This window comes from Malassezia globosa (genome assembly GCF_000181695.2).
Source record: "Malassezia globosa CBS 7966 chromosome Unknown mgl_sf_4.1, whole genome shotgun sequence".
Lineage (NCBI taxonomy): Eukaryota > Fungi > Basidiomycota > Malasseziomycetes > Malasseziales > Malasseziaceae > Malassezia > Malassezia globosa.
The window spans coordinates 1-14,831 of NW_001849869.1; the positions used below are offsets into that span (position 1 = coordinate 1).

A 14,831-nucleotide genomic window follows, 5' to 3' on the forward strand; every position below is an offset into this window, starting at 1 on the left:
CGCCTGTTTTATTATTTGTTTTCGTGTTCTTTTGCGTATCACACATTCGTTCCCATTCCTTTTATTGTATGATTTCTTTCTACTCTATCGCTGGCTCCTTTCGTTTGCTCTCACTCTCACTCTGCATCTGTCCCTTTCCTTTCACATGCACTGTTCGCTCCCATTTGTCTTTTTTGGTTGTCGCCTTGCAGCTGCTCTGCTCCTCCTTCCATTCTCGCCCTGCGCCCCTCAGATTCCTTCCTCCACTACCCCCCCCCCCCCGCCATTCTGCTCTTGTTCAGCCTCACCTGCCTGTTTCAGCCCATACCGTAAATTGATTCCTATAATACAAATGCATTCTACATTCAAATAGGAGCATGACGGCAGAGAGGCCTTGCCCCTGGCCCTCCCTCATCGTGTGGCTGCTCCTGCACGCGGTAGTGCTCCGTACTCGGTTCTCTGTGCACATGTGCTCTGTCTGGGCTGCTCTGTAAAGAGAATCGAACTCTGATCTCATGCCCCAAGAGAGACACCTGAATGTGTGCTGAAACACCAACAAAAGTGTCTCAGCGTGTGCACGCTAGCAAACCACTCAACTACCTCTGGCCTCTCTGTTCGCTGCCCGCTTCTCGCTGCTTGCTGCTCGCTCCTCCCTGCCTACTCCTCGATCAACCCCACCTCCCAGTTCATCTTTTGGATTCGCGTGTCCAATGTCCGGTACTCGCCTGCGAGCTTGTCCACCTGCTTTTGCATCTTCCGCACATCAATCACACTCACATACTTGATCTCACTGCGTGTGTATCGATCTTGCGATGTGCTCGCCTTTGTTGCCACGTCGGAATACAGCTTCCGCCGCTTGAGCGCCATGTCTCGGAATGCGATCGCATCTGTAAGTGTGTGCTTGTCATCAAACATGGTTTGTGTGTTGGTCTTGTTGACGCATCGGATGAGCCAGTCCATTCTGTCTAGAATGCCATTGGCGGAGACGAGGAGCTCCTCCGGGTCCTCTACTGGCTCGTCGCCCTCTTGTACTCGCACGACTCGCAGGAGCCGCTGCATCAGCTGCTCATATCGGCGCTGTGCCTCGGCTCGCTCGGCTAATGCCTCAGCTAGCAGCATGAGGAGCCGTGATGGCTCGGGGCGCCTTTTTATAACTTGCGTGTCAAGTCATACGCGCATCGAGTCATAGTATGACTCACGCTATATGAGTGTTTAGAACGAAAGTGATGGGCGCGTGCAGCTGTGTTTTGCATCGTGCTCGGGCCACTCATGATGTGTGTCAGCCAAAATGACTCATCTTCACGTGTCAATGTCTTTTCCCGCTCGCTTGTCACTCGTGCACTTCGTTGCGTGGAATCCCACGAGCACAGAGCTTCAGCCACAGCTGCTGACATCTCTAGGCTAGGCAATGGGTGCAGTCTATATGTGTGGTGCCTTGTTTGCCCTCGATCTCATTCTGCTTTACCACTTTGTCTCCACTTTCATCGTCCCTTTGCCCATATTCGCTCGTCCTTTCGTCGTACTTTCTTCATGGATTCCTCTTCCCTTCTCTGCCTGCCCCCTCTATTGAAGCCTCATCCATTTGCCATTCCCTCCCGCCATCAGGATCGCATTTGGCAATCCAACACTCCCTACCATATATCCATCACTCTTTGTACCATTTTCCATAACATACGAAACTTGAAATCTTTTTCATGCCGCGTTGCTGAAAACTCCCGGTCCCCTTGACAGCCACTAGATGTCTCATACTTAGCACTGGCGCCTTCTTCGACCCAAAAATGGAACGCCAATATGTCCTTCAACTGTCAAATTGCCGATCTCCAATACACCATAGCGCTATTTTCGCTTATTCTCTCCCCCCCCCCCGTCATTCAATGCAAGAACCTGACTTTCACATCATCATCCACTTTGTCATTTTTTACCCGGAACGCTGGGCTGTACTTCACTCCATATTCTTTCGTACCTTGCGTCTTCCCCTTATCATACAGCATAAGCATGCCACAATACACTAGCTTACAAACTTCCTCGGTACTCCTGCCTCCGAAAAAGCCTTCTTATCACGGGCAATGCCGTTGTCATTGCCGTTACCATCATGCTCACCAGAATAGTCTCTTTCTCCTCAGCCTCGTCCATTTTGCGTATATTATGCATGTTTGCTTGATCATACAGGACAAATACTGCATGCTTCCGGTATGATCCAAACGAATCATATCAGCTTGTCGGTTCATGCAGTCTTGGCATCTGCATGTCGCTGTTTGGAAAAATGTTGAGTGGATTTTGTCGTGTAGGTATTGCGACATTCAGATTCTGATCCGAAACTTTAAGTATGCAACGTCAAAACTCAATAAAAGCAGCTTCGGTATCGCACCCCCACACGAGGCAACTTTCGAGTGAATGGTGGTGATCAAGTCATTCGCATTTGCATTCAAAGTCCCACGTCTGACCAGTCCTATTTCTCTCATTTTCAATTTGCTGACGGCGTCCATTCTCTGTATTTGTAGCGTCAATGGCGTTTGTCAGCTCTGCCGATCAACGTGCCACAGCAGAATCTGGAGTCGTGGTTCAAATGGAAATTTTGTATATCGCAGTTCTCCGCACATCTCATGCAGCTGCCCAATTTGTTCCTCCTTTTTTTAATTTCTCCAGTCTTTCCTGCTTCCTTAATCCCACTGTTTCCTCCTTTCTCTCCGCCCCCTTTTCCTCCTCCACTTCCACCCTGTCCGTTCTCTTGTTTCCCCTCTTCGACGTCCTTTCTGTCGATCAGCCCTTCTTTTCGCCTACAGTTTGACGCTTTACGTCTTCCTCTACTCTAGTTCTTTTCATACATGCTTGCTTCGTTGCTCGGTTCATATCCCTTCCTCATCTTCATCATCACCTTGGCCTCATCCATGTCTCCTCCTCGTGCGCCATGTCCTCCACATTCTCTTTCCTTCTCTACTGTCTCCTATCTTATGCCAAGTCCTCTACGTCCTCAAGTCCGACCCATGTATCCTTGTCTTTTGTTACCCTGATCGTATCAAACTTGTATCCATGTGCCCTTTTGGACGTCCATCCACCATACTCTATATGCCCGTCGCCCACGAACGATACTTTCGCCTCGTTCCCTTCTCGCGTCACTGCAAACTCGTCTTCTGGTGCGCATACTTTGCCCATAATCAACGCTGGTTCGTCTTCCGTTCCATTGATCGTGGATGTATATATGCAGTCCCCTGTACTCTCTTCCATCAGGACTCCATAGCTCTTCTCTCCTTTCTTTGCCTGCTCGCATTCCAGGAACCTGAACTTTGTGTGATGATTCACTTTATCTTGCTTCACCACAAATGGTTCATATCGATCGCTTCTCAGTACCTGTGTTCCATGTGTCTGATGGTTTCCATGGAGCACTAGTGTTCCGCGGTATACCGGCTTGCACTTGTCATTAAAATCGTCGAGCGACACTGGCGTCGCTACCGCCACAGCTACTGCCATCATGCTGATAAGGATAGCCACTTTCATTCTGGGAGTGTTCGTTCGTCTCTTCTAAATATCCTTATGCCTATCCCACGCTTTTATATATGCTTTTCCGCCCCCTGCCCCCCTCAGTTCGGGTCCAGCTTTGCAGGGCCGCGCCGTGATTTTTCGTTCTCGGTCCACATGCACACAATCGTAGCAAGCCAGTCCTGTGCCTTTTTGGCATCTTCACAGGCTCCTAATTGGCTGGACCGGTGCCTGCTTATTTTCTCACCCCCGGACTTCCGCGCCAATTTGTGTCAAGTTGAAAATGAAAGCTTGGCACAACCCCGGATGTCCATGTCCAAGCCGTTTCCCACGTTCGGACATGTTAGCATGTCGAACCGAGATGGCGTAGTCAGACCGTGCTCTACTTCCTTCATGTGGCTGGATGCTTCTCTGCTCTGTTTGTCTCGTGCATTTTAAGCAGTAGTTAAACTCTTGTGGCAAGACACCGTAGGCGTGTTACGTTTCTCTCTGTGGCTGTTCGTGTGCTGTACTTTGTCCTTCTCACGTGCTTCTCTAAAAGGCCGGAATCGGTACAGACTCATGCGGATTTGCTCTCATCATATGTTTTACACCATGTCTATGATCGCGTTATGTAGCTCAATGGGATACATTAGTGATCTACCTCCTTACTCTCTGTTTCCTCCAGAGCTGGACACCCCACTTTTTCGTCCGAACCGTCCTTTTCCTAAGAATACATATATGACGGCTCGGTCCATGAAGTATGGCAGGCCACAACAAGCAGACTGTGGCATCTCATACCTATTCCATGAGTACAATCTCCACTCCTCCCTTGCATTGTGACAGTTTGTGTGCCTAGGGCTTGCTTATGCTTACGTGCTATCCATCTGGTCACAATTGGGTTGCGGATTTGTGAGCATGCCGTCGAATCCTGTGAATAGGACTCATCTTGCAGGTTTGTTCCTTCCATCCTTCCCGCCGTGCTCTTCGTGGGCGCCGCTCCACAAGCCGCCCCTCTCTTTTCTCGCTCAACCACACCTGCGTCCTACGTTTTTCGTTTGTCAGCCCATACCGTGTTTACGTCCTATAATACAAGTATTTTCTACATTCAAGTAGGAGTAAGACGGAAGAGAGGCCTTGCCCCTGTCCCTCCCTCATTGAATCGCTGCTCCTGCACGTGGTAGTACTCCATACTCGGTTCTCTGTACGCTTGTGCACTGTCTGGGCTGCACAATAATCGAGTGGATTTCTCATGTCCTAGCCCCGTCCGACGACAGTCCTGCGAGGTGAAACGCCAGTACAAGCGTCTCAGCTTGTGCACGCTAGCAAACGACCCAATTACCACTGGCCTCTCCATACTGCTTACTCCTCAATCAGCTTGACCTCCCAGTTCATCTTTTGGATCCGCGTGTCAAGCTTGCGGTATTCTCCTGATAGCTTGTCCACTCTCTTTTGCATCTCCCGCACGTCAATTACATTCACATACTTGATCTCACTCCGCGTGTATCGGTCTTGAGCTGTACTGGCTTTTGTTGCCACATCCGAGTACAGCTTTCGCCGCTTCAATGCCATGTCTCGAAATGCGATCGCATCTGTCAAAGTATGTTTCTCGTCAAACATGGTCGCCGTATATGTCTTGTTGATGCATCGGATCAGCCAATCCATTCGGTCTATGATGCCATTGGGCGTAGCCAAGAGCACTTCAGGATCTTCCACCGGCTCGTCGCCTTCTTGTACGCGGACGACCCGTAGCAGACGCTGCATTAGCTGCTCATATTGTCGCTGTGCTTCGGCTCGCTCTGCTAATGCCTCAGCCAGCAGCATGAGGGAGGATGCAACCTTGCGGCACCTTTTTATATCTTGAGTGTCGAGTCTTTGACTCATGCACTCTCACCATTCGAAACGAAACCAAAGTTTATGCATGCAGCTCTATCTTCCAAAGCGGCTGGACCACTCATAATGAACCTCAGTCGAAATGCCTCTTTCACGTGACGTTGTTGTTTTTCCCGATCGCGTGCGACTCCTGCCATTTGCCGCATGGACACTCACAAGCCTAGAGTTATAGCCACATGTAACTCAGCCGCGGCTGCGTCCTGGCGACAGAAACTTGTCGTAGTCCTCACTACACTATGCTTAGCAATTGGTGCCAATTACATTGCAGCTGCCTTGCCCACTCTGAAGACGATTATCCTTCAGCACACCTATTACCATGGTCGTCTCATTGACAATGCCAAGTATGGAGTTATGATGTCAGCTTCTACTCTCATCAATACTGTTCTACCCATCTTATCTGGCGTCCTCGTAGACTTGTATGGTCCTGCGCTCATTGCCATCTTTTTCTCGTCCAGCATTGTTGTCGGTTCTCTTCTCTTAGCGCTTGGTGCCTCCAACGGCAACTTCAACTTGATCAATGCTGGCGAAATTCTGCATGGCATTGGCAATGTGACAGTCCACATGTGTCAACTTAAACTTTATGCACATTGGTTTTGTGGATCTGCTGACACCGGTCCTGGGTTACTTGGGCTCCTAACCGGCTTGGATGTCGCCATAGGTCGTGTTTTCGGTCTCATCGGCACACTCACACCCATTCCTCTATCTGAAGCCACCGGCAAGTGGTACTGGGCTTTTTGGCTCGGATTGATCTTCAGTATCTTTGCATGGGCTCTCTCTTTGGTCTACATGTGCTACGAATACACTTTGCCGTCTTCTATGCGTGTCTCCACGGCCCTCGATGCTAAGCGTGATTCTGCCTATCATCGAATCCGCGCCTTTCTGCCCCAACTATGGACCAATACTATCGATCTTCCTGTGGCATTTTGGATCCTTATTTTTCTTCAACTTCTTCAGACCGGCGTTGTCGCCACGTATGGCAGCAACACGGTCGACATCATGGTCCAAACTCGTGGGCATGCCTCTCAAGAAGATGTCAAGCTGTCCGCTTACAAGTATTCCATGCATTATGCCATCCCTATTGTCTTGACGCCCCTTGTTGGCTATGGCTTTGATTTGTGGGGTCATCGAAGCCAAGTCATTATCTTCGGAGCCGCCTTTTATGTCATATCTATGGCCCTCCTCGGGTTTTATCATGTACATCCTGCTGTCCCTCTTCTATTCGACGCTTTCGGATACACCGTCAACAACGTTCCCTTTGTCGCTACTATTCCTTTGCTTGTCAAAAGACCATCGTTGATCGGCACGGCACATGGCTTTTGGAAATCATACAACGCGTCCGGCGAAACGATCATGCAGATTGTCGGCGGTGCTCTTCAAGATCGTGCCGTGTTGAATGGTCTTCCTCAATCGCAAAAATACAACTATATGCTATATTTACTTCTGGCGATGAAGGGCGTCGACTTTTTTTACGGCATGATATATCACTATCTTGACACGCGCTACTTTGGTAGCGTCATGCTCATGTCTGAGAAACAACGCGCAAAACAGGAGGCTAAACTCAACGTGTCTGGTGACGCTCCGCCTGGTACTCTCTGTTCACCCCGCATTGTTTGGACAGTTGCAGGCTGCATCGTTTCTGTTTTGATGATCGCAGCTGCTTACACTATATTTATCGTGTTTTGGATAACTGACCCGGAACATAAGCCGGGTTCAGCCTAGTCTTTGTTCAATGCGCGTTCATTATTTGTACAATACTGTTTCTACTGCTTAATGTATATATTCTTTAATGTACTCCCACTTCATGCCAGAGGCTTTACTGCTGTCACGCGCCTCCTCGACCCATCAAGCTAACCTAGCACGAACACCCCCCATGCCTTGGATCTAAAGTCAGATTTTCGTTCATGTTTAAGAAATGCATTTGATTGATGTTCAGCTGATCTAGTAAAAAGAATCACGTTCAATGCAAGAATCACCTACGATTGGGTGAAAAGTAATTCGATAGCTCCTTGTTGAGTAGGAGCTCTAGTTCAAGCCTTAAGTGGAAAGGCTCTTTTTTGAATCATATCTAAAACTCGTTGCAAATGTAAATAGCCCTTTGCTGCTGGTGATCTGGATGCCTCAGGTTGGTAAAATTCATTGTTGTTCGCACTGACATATGGGCCTGTTCTTGCTTCACGTGAATAGCTCGATCTGTTGGGCTTCATAAGCACATTCATGATCAATCCTTTAGCACATTCTATTGTTACATGATGCAGGTGTTTCTAGAACAACTTCATCCACTCGCCCTTTGGTCTTGTCCCCAACATGCTTCACTTCGCCTTTGATCATCGAGGTCCTCTTATTGGCACATTCCATGAAGGCGCTCTACTACAACGAAACAAACGAAAAATTTCTATGGCCTCCACCCTTTGGACTGTCTCTTCGTCATCATCCTTTCATGGGGACCAAACGTAAGGCCAAGCCTGCTGTGGACTTTAAAAAGACCAAGCCTAAGCTTGGGAAGGGAAAACAACCAGCAAGCAATGCTACAGACACTTCCTTCAAGGCAAAGGCTATTGCCATGCCTCAGCAGTCTATCATGCTCGATCGGTCCCAAACAGCCACCACGCGAAGACGCCAGACCTTAAACGATCTCATCCAGCAAACTCATCATCCTTCATCTGGCGCCCGCAAAGATGCGGTGATGGGCATGCTGGAACTTGTCACCACATACCAAGGATTTTTAGAGCAGAATACCACCTCCCTTATCAATACGGCGTTGCCACTTATCGGAGACGATGACGTCCATGTCCGGGCGGCCATCGCCCGCTATTTTACCAATCTCCTTGCATCCATTCCTGATGATACATTTGCACCTTATGCATCTTCTATGCTTCTCATGACCTCGTCCGCCATGTCTCATATCTCGATGTTTGTTCGGATCGACGCATTGCAAATCCTCTCCCTCCTGTTGGACAAAGTGCCGTCCATTGCCACACAAGACTGGGAGTCTGCGCTTGATGCCAAACATTCATCCGACAGTCATGGTCAGCGCATTCTTCAGGCCTTTTTCGCTATGCTTGGTGTAGCTGCTGGTGCGCAGCGAGCTCGCTCCGGCCTAGTCGCCACTTCCCTGTCGACCACTTCGGTCAATTTAAGTGCCAGTCAGCGCCTTACGGTGCTTCGATCCTTGTACAAGTTTCTTTGTCAAGCAATGCGTGATTCTCAATCACACGGAATGCCGTTGTGGTGCTTCCAGTCTGCCTTTGCTTCTCCCAGCGATCTGGAGCAGTTTGAGCAACTCTTTCATCATTCCAGTCTTGAGGCCCATCCATGGACCATCGCTCATGTCCCGGGTGCATCGACGCATGTCGTATTTGAAAATCTTATGTCGGCTGCGCGAGTTGATCAATCTGTCGACGCAGCGCCCGAGAGCATACATGAACGTTTGGCTCATGTCCTTCATGCTTCTCTATTGTCAACACTTCTCGACTCTTTACCGGCAGCTCTAGCTCCCGACGGTAGCTCTTCCGATGTACATGCTGACCTCGTCATGCACCTTCTTCGTATCTACTTGCTTCTTTGGCGCAGAATCATCACACTGCACATCAAGACTCGCGCCACACAAGGAACGAACGACGTGCCTATCAAGTCTATCACCCAACTTGAGCAACTTCTTGCTCATCTTGGCCCTTATTTTACAGGCTCAATCGATGGTCCACACGTCCGCTTGGAACTTCACGTTATCTATTGTGAACTCGTGTCTCTTTGTACAATGGCTGCACATGAACGCGCGCCCTCCAAGCATCTTCCCTCCGTTCTTGCATTCCTCCAAACGCTTCTCACGCAGAATCACGCTGCTCTCACACACAACTTGTACCAAGCGCTCTTGCCAACGTTCTGGCTCGTGCTTTCAACACCTATCGACGGAAATGTTGACATTCTCTTTGCTCTTCTTGCTCACTTCGACACTGTACAAAATCGGGCACTCCATATGGTTGCCTTCCATTTCCTCGCAAGAATCGCCATGCTGCCGACGTTCCGATCTCTTCAAGTTCAAGTGCTGCCTCTCTATACCCCATCCTTACGTGCAGCTTGGCACACTTGGATCTTGTCTCTCCCCCGCCTTCTCTGGCAGAGCGCCACTTACGCGGTATCCTCGCGTACATCATCATCGTCCGAGGAAGAAGCCCGTGCTGCGCTCACATTGGCTCAGCACATCCTCGAATTCCTTCACTGCACTCTGTTGCCAGCGCGGCACCCGCTTTTTGAGCACGAGGCTCTGGTCACAGAACTTGCCCCGCGCGTCGCTCCTCTATTTCATGTTCACCATCCGAAGCGTGGCATTGTACCAGGTCCATATCGAAAGCTGCCTGTTCCTACACAGCGCATGGCCGAAGCAGTCGTTCAGCTTATCCCGATTTCTCCCCTTAGGTAGTCAGGGTAGTATCATGCGTAATCGGGACTTGTCTCATGCCCTCCAATTTCTCATCTGCGTACTTTGCCGGCAACAAACTCCTTCGTGCTTCTTGGCTCCGGGGCTCCAACGCTTTCCTCAATGCGGCATTAACAAGTGACGCAGCTCGTATCATTCTCCTGGATCATGGCAATCCTCTCGTACACAAAAGTAATGAGCGTCGGAAACAGTTGTTCCTCGCAAAATGGGCTGACATCCGATCAGCTGTGCTGGCCTGTGTAAACGAGCCTGCACATGGCGTCTTTGGATGCGAGCCTTACGGTCTGCAGATGAGCGATAAGAGTGCCAACACCAAAAAATGGTTCACAGGTACAAGCGGCATTGTGTCGCCATTGTTATCCCTCGCGTTCCTTGGTGTAGACGAAACACAACCACATTTCACCATGCCCGCCAATCCAAACACTCATATCCCCGCTGGTACACCATACTTTGCTTTATCGCTTTCGCATCGTCCGCCCAACATCGAATTGCCTACACCTTGCGAAGTTCTTCGTGATACGTTGCTGAAGCGTTATGATGTTCTTGACATGCGCTTCGCCGTCGCCTTTGGCTCCCTCACACAGGATGATGCATCTATACTCGGTCCAGCGCGCTCACTTCTCGACTGGAACGAGCGCTACAAATTTTGTCCAGCCTGCGGCTCCGCGTTATACTCAGCGTGGTCCGGCCATAAGCGTATTTGCAGCTCATTGTTATCTACGCTAGCCAAACCATCTATGTTCGTCCAATTGAGTGGTCAAGTCCCCGCTCACGAATGCATCTCTTGGACTTCAATGCAGAATTACACCTACCCGCGAACGGATCCGGTCGTGCTTGTCGGCGTAGTGAATGCAACCAATGACAAGATCTTGCTCGGTCGCAAAAAAGGTTGGCCTAATGGCTTTTATTCATGCATTGCGTACGTTCATAAAACTTACCACAGTGGATTCGTTGAACAAGGAGAAACGATCGAGGACGCTGCGCGTCGAGAAGCTATGGAAGAGACTGGTCTGGACATTGGCCATGTCACTTATCAATGGTGCGTTACCAAATGACGTGCAAGTTGACAAATACTAGCTCACAACCGTGGCCCTTCCCTGCACAGCTCATGTTCGGCATGTTGGCGCATGTCAAGGCGCCTGATGCTCACATTCGTCTTGACCTCGACAACGAATTGGAAGAAGCCTTCTTCGCCTCTAGGTCAGACGTGCTCTCTATCCTAGAAAACCGCCATAATAAAGAGGGAAATGGATTCCGTCGCCACGGGCACACTGTTACGTACGTGTTTCGAGAACTACCTGCCAAACTAACGTGTCCAGTGTACCAGGCCGTAGAGCTATGGCTCACATGCTCTTGAGCAAGTGGGCCTCTAAGCACGTGGAGGGGTCAGAACAGAGTAAGCTTTGATTGGCGCGTTTGGTCAGCCGTTTTGTCACAGTGCGGCCGTAGTCCCATCTTGTAAAGAACAATTGCCCCGCCGCTTCTACTTCTAGGTTTTTGGTGTTGCCATGTTCCTCTCAGCTGTGCGCGCATCGCGCTCGGCGTGGAAAGGTATGGAGTAAAATCATGCTTAGCTTTTCTAAGAATGGCAAGCTGACAAACTGTCTAGGCCCCTTTTTCGTTCCGTTCCCGAATCTTCAGCAGGCTCTGAAGAACAACGCGCCCATTCGCACGAATGCGCGAAGCTGCACAATCCTGCCAAACTTTGTCGGGTATGTTTTAAGTAATGCATTGACTCCAGACTCAAATTCCTCGTACACAATGGCAAGTTCCATCTTCCCGTCACCATCACCGAGGAAATGGTAGGCCATAAGTTGGGCGAGTTTGCCCCTACGCGTAAGCGCTTTAGCTACCGGTAAGTGACAGGCTGCAAGTGGAATCACGAATACTTACGCGCGACGTCAGCCTCACCAAGAACAAGTAATCGAACTCATATACCATGCTACTTTGAGTCCCTATCCTTGCAGTGCAGTGAATACACGTCATTTCTCCCTCTCATCCGACCATCATCTACTTCCGTTGTCTCTCAGGTAAAATGCTACATTGAAAGCATCATAGAACGTTGCGGACGAAAGTGTGATAAAGCTATGAAGGATAAATTTAAGTAGGTCACATGGTACGAGTAGCAGTTAGCTGGCCCGATAGCTCAGTGGTATGAGTGGCGCTTTCCGGTCCGGAATATGGCGCAGGTCCCGGGTTCGACCCCCGGTCGGGTCTATAGCAGGTTCTTTTTGTATCCTACTTGTCGTGAAGGCCTATTTTTATTTTGTTAGAAATGCATGGATATGATCAGTTGCAGCTAGCGTCACTTGCTTTTTGGTACAATGTTCAACCTCGAGCACTTGTAGATCCCGTAGTGGGCCACCATCTTGTGAAATGAAACCATGTCCGCTTGGAACAATCGGAGCTCCACGTTCTACATCCCCATTTTCAAACATGTGCGAACTCGCTTTCATGTAAGCTGGCCACACAATCTCGTCAAAGTAAAAGGGGGGATCTTCCCATACTTCCCCGTCATCCAATACATAGTTTGCACGCTCCATTCGTCGCTGGTGCATTGTCGCTCTGGATATACGCAAAAATAAACGAACATCCAACAACTTTCGAACGGCAACACTGTAATAAAGCAAGAATCCCTCAACAAGGAGAATTGCAATACGTGGTGCTTGTTGCCCGTCGCGAGATGCTCGAAGCGTCTGTCCATGCAGCTCTTCATGAAACCTTTTTCGTTGCTTGGCAAGTTCAGTTGCGTCGAGTGTGCATGTGTAATTGCTACGTCGATATTCAAAACTCTGGAAATCTGCTGGAAGCTTTTTGTGCACACGCATATATTGAATGACTCGCTCAAGACGAGAATAATCTGACTGTTTCATGCATTAGTTTAGCCGCTATTATGCATACATACAGACCCTTGTGGCGTATCCCAGTCTTGGACCTGCCACTTTTCATTCCATGGTATTTGGTCTTTCGGGGGACAAAAGTCGTCCTGGTGCAGAAGATCCACCGACACGATCGGCGATGCGTCTTCACCCGTCGGATCAAGGATCGCTTTCAAGTTTTTTGCCAATGTGGATTTACCCGAGTTTGTTGGCCCTCTGTTGCGTCAGCCACACTCCAACATGCACATACCCTATTCCGATCACAAGTACTGCCGTATGTTCATCGACCATGATACGAAATGGAAATAATTGAATCAATCTGATCAATAACTTCCGCACCCACTGGATTAAAATTCTCCACCTATATGGTTTCAAGACAGCCTCAATTCTATGTCCGTGGCTTTTTTGGTTTTGGTTTTTCATCTTCTTCGGACACAACTGCGTCGCCATCTTCATCGTCACTCGAAGCTTCGGAGGGGCTTCCACCATCATCCTCTGATTCTGCTTCAAAGTCTTCATCTTCTTCCTCATCGTCATCATCCTCATCGTCACCACGGCCACGCTTGCCAGACGTGACATTTTCATCATCTTCACCAAGCAGCTCGTCCACAGCAGCACCCACACCCATAGCTTCATCAGTAAGTTCGTTCTTGACACGAAGTTTACGCTCAGCAAAAAAGTTGTTGAGGCTATCGAGTTCCTCTCGACTGATGGACTGGAACGTGTGGTCAGTGCCGTGTTGTAGCTCAACACGTAGATCAAATGTCTTTGCCGAAGCAATCGCACCACCGACACGACTAAACACAAATTGATGCACGTCATGGTATGAAATAAGTATGGGCTGCTTTGATACCCAAATGAGGCTCTTGTTTAGTGGGTATAGCATGCCATCATTGGCCTTGACATTGCAGCGCACACTTTCTTGGCCGGTGCTGTTCGTAAAACCTGTGGGCACGTGAACCTTTTGCTGGGAAAATACACGAAATAGGTTCGTGACGATCCGGAACGTCGGCTCTTCATAACGCTTCTTCAACTTGCCTTCGTACTTGGTTTGGATCGTTTCCTCATCAAGATTGAGTTCTGCATCCATTTCCTCCTCGCGTGGGAACTGCAAGACGAGGAAAGGGTACCGTGTTTGACCCTGTCGTACCGGTGGATCTAGTGCCACGATGAACAGGACATGAATGTCGTCAGGTTTGGGTAGAAGGAACAACTGTGTGATAGAACTGTAAAGAATCTTGTAGTCATACGTCTTGCCACGAAGACGCAAAAACGTCGGAAACAGATCAATGTCGTACCGGCCACGTGGAGTGAGAATAAGCACTTCCTTGAGCACAAGGATCCCATCTCCAGCAACTTGGCCAATGTCGGCTTTGGCCTTAATGGCATTGTGGAACGCAAGAGCAGCACTTTCTTCTTCTTCTTCTTCCTCCTCCTCCTCCTCCTCTTCCTCTTCTTCGTCATCTGCTCGCTCGTCTCCATCCTCCCGCTTCGTTGCTTGTTTCGACTCGCCACCACCCGCCGATGGCTCCTTTTTAATATCACTATCTTGACCATTATCGTTCTCGTCTTCGTCATCCTCTTCGCGTCCAGCTTGACCAGGAATGTAAAGACGCATCTCAACAAGTTGATCAGGTCGGTTCTTCTTCGATCCGTGAAATTGGAGACCATCTGCACCAGATGAAGCGCCAGTATTCTGTTCCGGCCGCTGGTCCTTGGGGTTGATGAATTCCATGCTTACTTCCGTGCGCCCTGCGATATTACTATTCGCAATGTTGGCTAGAGGTAGGGAAAATGCCAGCCTGTTTTTCACGTAAAACAACATATCATGCTCACCCACTTCAGCAGAGCCCCAATTCCAGCCGCGTGTGGATATTTCAATCGTCTCCAGGGCCTTGTCGTAGCACTCACGAAGCACTTGCTCCAGTCTAGCATGATCCTCACGCTGGAAGTTCTCAAATGTAGCAACATGTTCGCCCTCTCCATCGCCCTTCATCTTGATTTTTAGCTGAAAATTCCGCGCCACCCGGAGCCATGCGAATGCAGTCATTTGATCGGCAGGAATCGTCACAGTCGACCCTTCGTCCAGCGGCTTCCAGCCTAGACCCGCTTGCGAGAACCTGATCATGCCCAGTGCCTTGCCATTGCCATGATACACATTATCAAATTGTGTCGTAGCCATCGTACGC

At 49.3% G+C, this 14,831-nt stretch overlaps 9 protein-coding genes across 9 annotated transcripts; 4 read left to right on the plus strand and 5 right to left on the minus strand.

Moving 5' to 3' along the window:
* Positions 1–636: 636 nt before the first annotated feature.
* On the minus strand, positions 637–1,098 carry MGL_1735 (uncharacterized protein; the record flags this gene model as incomplete). The annotated part of the gene is made up of 1 exon (XM_001730684.1): positions 637–1,098. One exon carries the CDS (start codon positions 1,096–1,098, stop codon positions 637–639), a length of 462 nt encoding a protein of 153 aa, XP_001730736.1.
* A 1,830-nt stretch (positions 1,099–2,928) lies between these two features.
* Positions 2,929–3,474, minus strand: MGL_1736 (uncharacterized protein; the record flags this gene model as incomplete). Its single annotated transcript, XM_001730685.1, has 1 exon — positions 2,929–3,474. The coding sequence occupies one exon, from the start codon at positions 3,472–3,474 to the stop codon at positions 2,929–2,931; it is 546 nt and encodes a 181-aa protein (XP_001730737.1).
* Positions 3,475–4,797: 1,323 nt separating this feature from the next.
* On the minus strand, positions 4,798–5,259 carry MGL_1737 (uncharacterized protein; the record flags this gene model as incomplete). The annotated part of the gene is made up of 1 exon (XM_001730686.1): positions 4,798–5,259. One exon carries the CDS (start codon positions 5,257–5,259, stop codon positions 4,798–4,800), a length of 462 nt encoding a protein of 153 aa, XP_001730738.1.
* Positions 5,260–5,472: 213 nt separating this feature from the next.
* Positions 5,473–7,047, plus strand: MGL_1738 (uncharacterized protein; the record flags this gene model as incomplete). The annotated part of the gene is made up of 1 exon (XM_001730687.1): positions 5,473–7,047. One exon carries the CDS (start codon positions 5,473–5,475, stop codon positions 7,045–7,047), a length of 1,575 nt encoding a protein of 524 aa, XP_001730739.1.
* A 718-nt stretch (positions 7,048–7,765) lies between these two features.
* On the plus strand, positions 7,766–9,745 carry MGL_1739 (uncharacterized protein; the record flags this gene model as incomplete). The annotated part of the gene is made up of 1 exon (XM_001730688.1): positions 7,766–9,745. One exon carries the CDS (start codon positions 7,766–7,768, stop codon positions 9,743–9,745), a length of 1,980 nt encoding a protein of 659 aa, XP_001730740.1.
* A 422-nt stretch (positions 9,746–10,167) lies between these two features.
* Positions 10,168–11,170, plus strand: MGL_1740 (uncharacterized protein; the record flags this gene model as incomplete). The annotated part of the gene is made up of 4 exons (XM_001730689.1): positions 10,168–10,682; positions 10,707–10,802; positions 10,841–11,041; positions 11,083–11,170. The coding sequence occupies 4 exons, from the start codon at positions 10,168–10,170 to the stop codon at positions 11,168–11,170; spliced, it is 900 nt and encodes a 299-aa protein (XP_001730741.1).
* Positions 11,171–11,271: 101 nt separating this feature from the next.
* MGL_1741 (uncharacterized protein) lies at positions 11,272–11,622 on the plus strand (the record flags this gene model as incomplete). Its single annotated transcript, XM_001730690.1, has 3 exons — positions 11,272–11,314; positions 11,373–11,475; positions 11,505–11,622. 3 exons carry the CDS (start codon positions 11,272–11,274, stop codon positions 11,620–11,622), a joined length of 264 nt encoding a protein of 87 aa, XP_001730742.1.
* Positions 11,623–12,024: 402 nt separating this feature from the next.
* MGL_1742 (uncharacterized protein) lies at positions 12,025–12,933 on the minus strand (the record flags this gene model as incomplete). Its single annotated transcript, XM_001730691.1, has 3 exons — positions 12,025–12,627; positions 12,669–12,858; positions 12,893–12,933. The coding sequence occupies 3 exons, from the start codon at positions 12,931–12,933 to the stop codon at positions 12,025–12,027; spliced, it is 834 nt and encodes a 277-aa protein (XP_001730743.1).
* Positions 12,934–13,030: 97 nt separating this feature from the next.
* MGL_1743 (uncharacterized protein) lies at positions 13,031–14,824 on the minus strand (the record flags this gene model as incomplete). The annotated part of the gene is made up of 1 exon (XM_001730692.1): positions 13,031–14,824. One exon carries the CDS (start codon positions 14,822–14,824, stop codon positions 13,031–13,033), a length of 1,794 nt encoding a protein of 597 aa, XP_001730744.1.
* Positions 14,825–14,831: the final 7 nt, after the last annotated feature.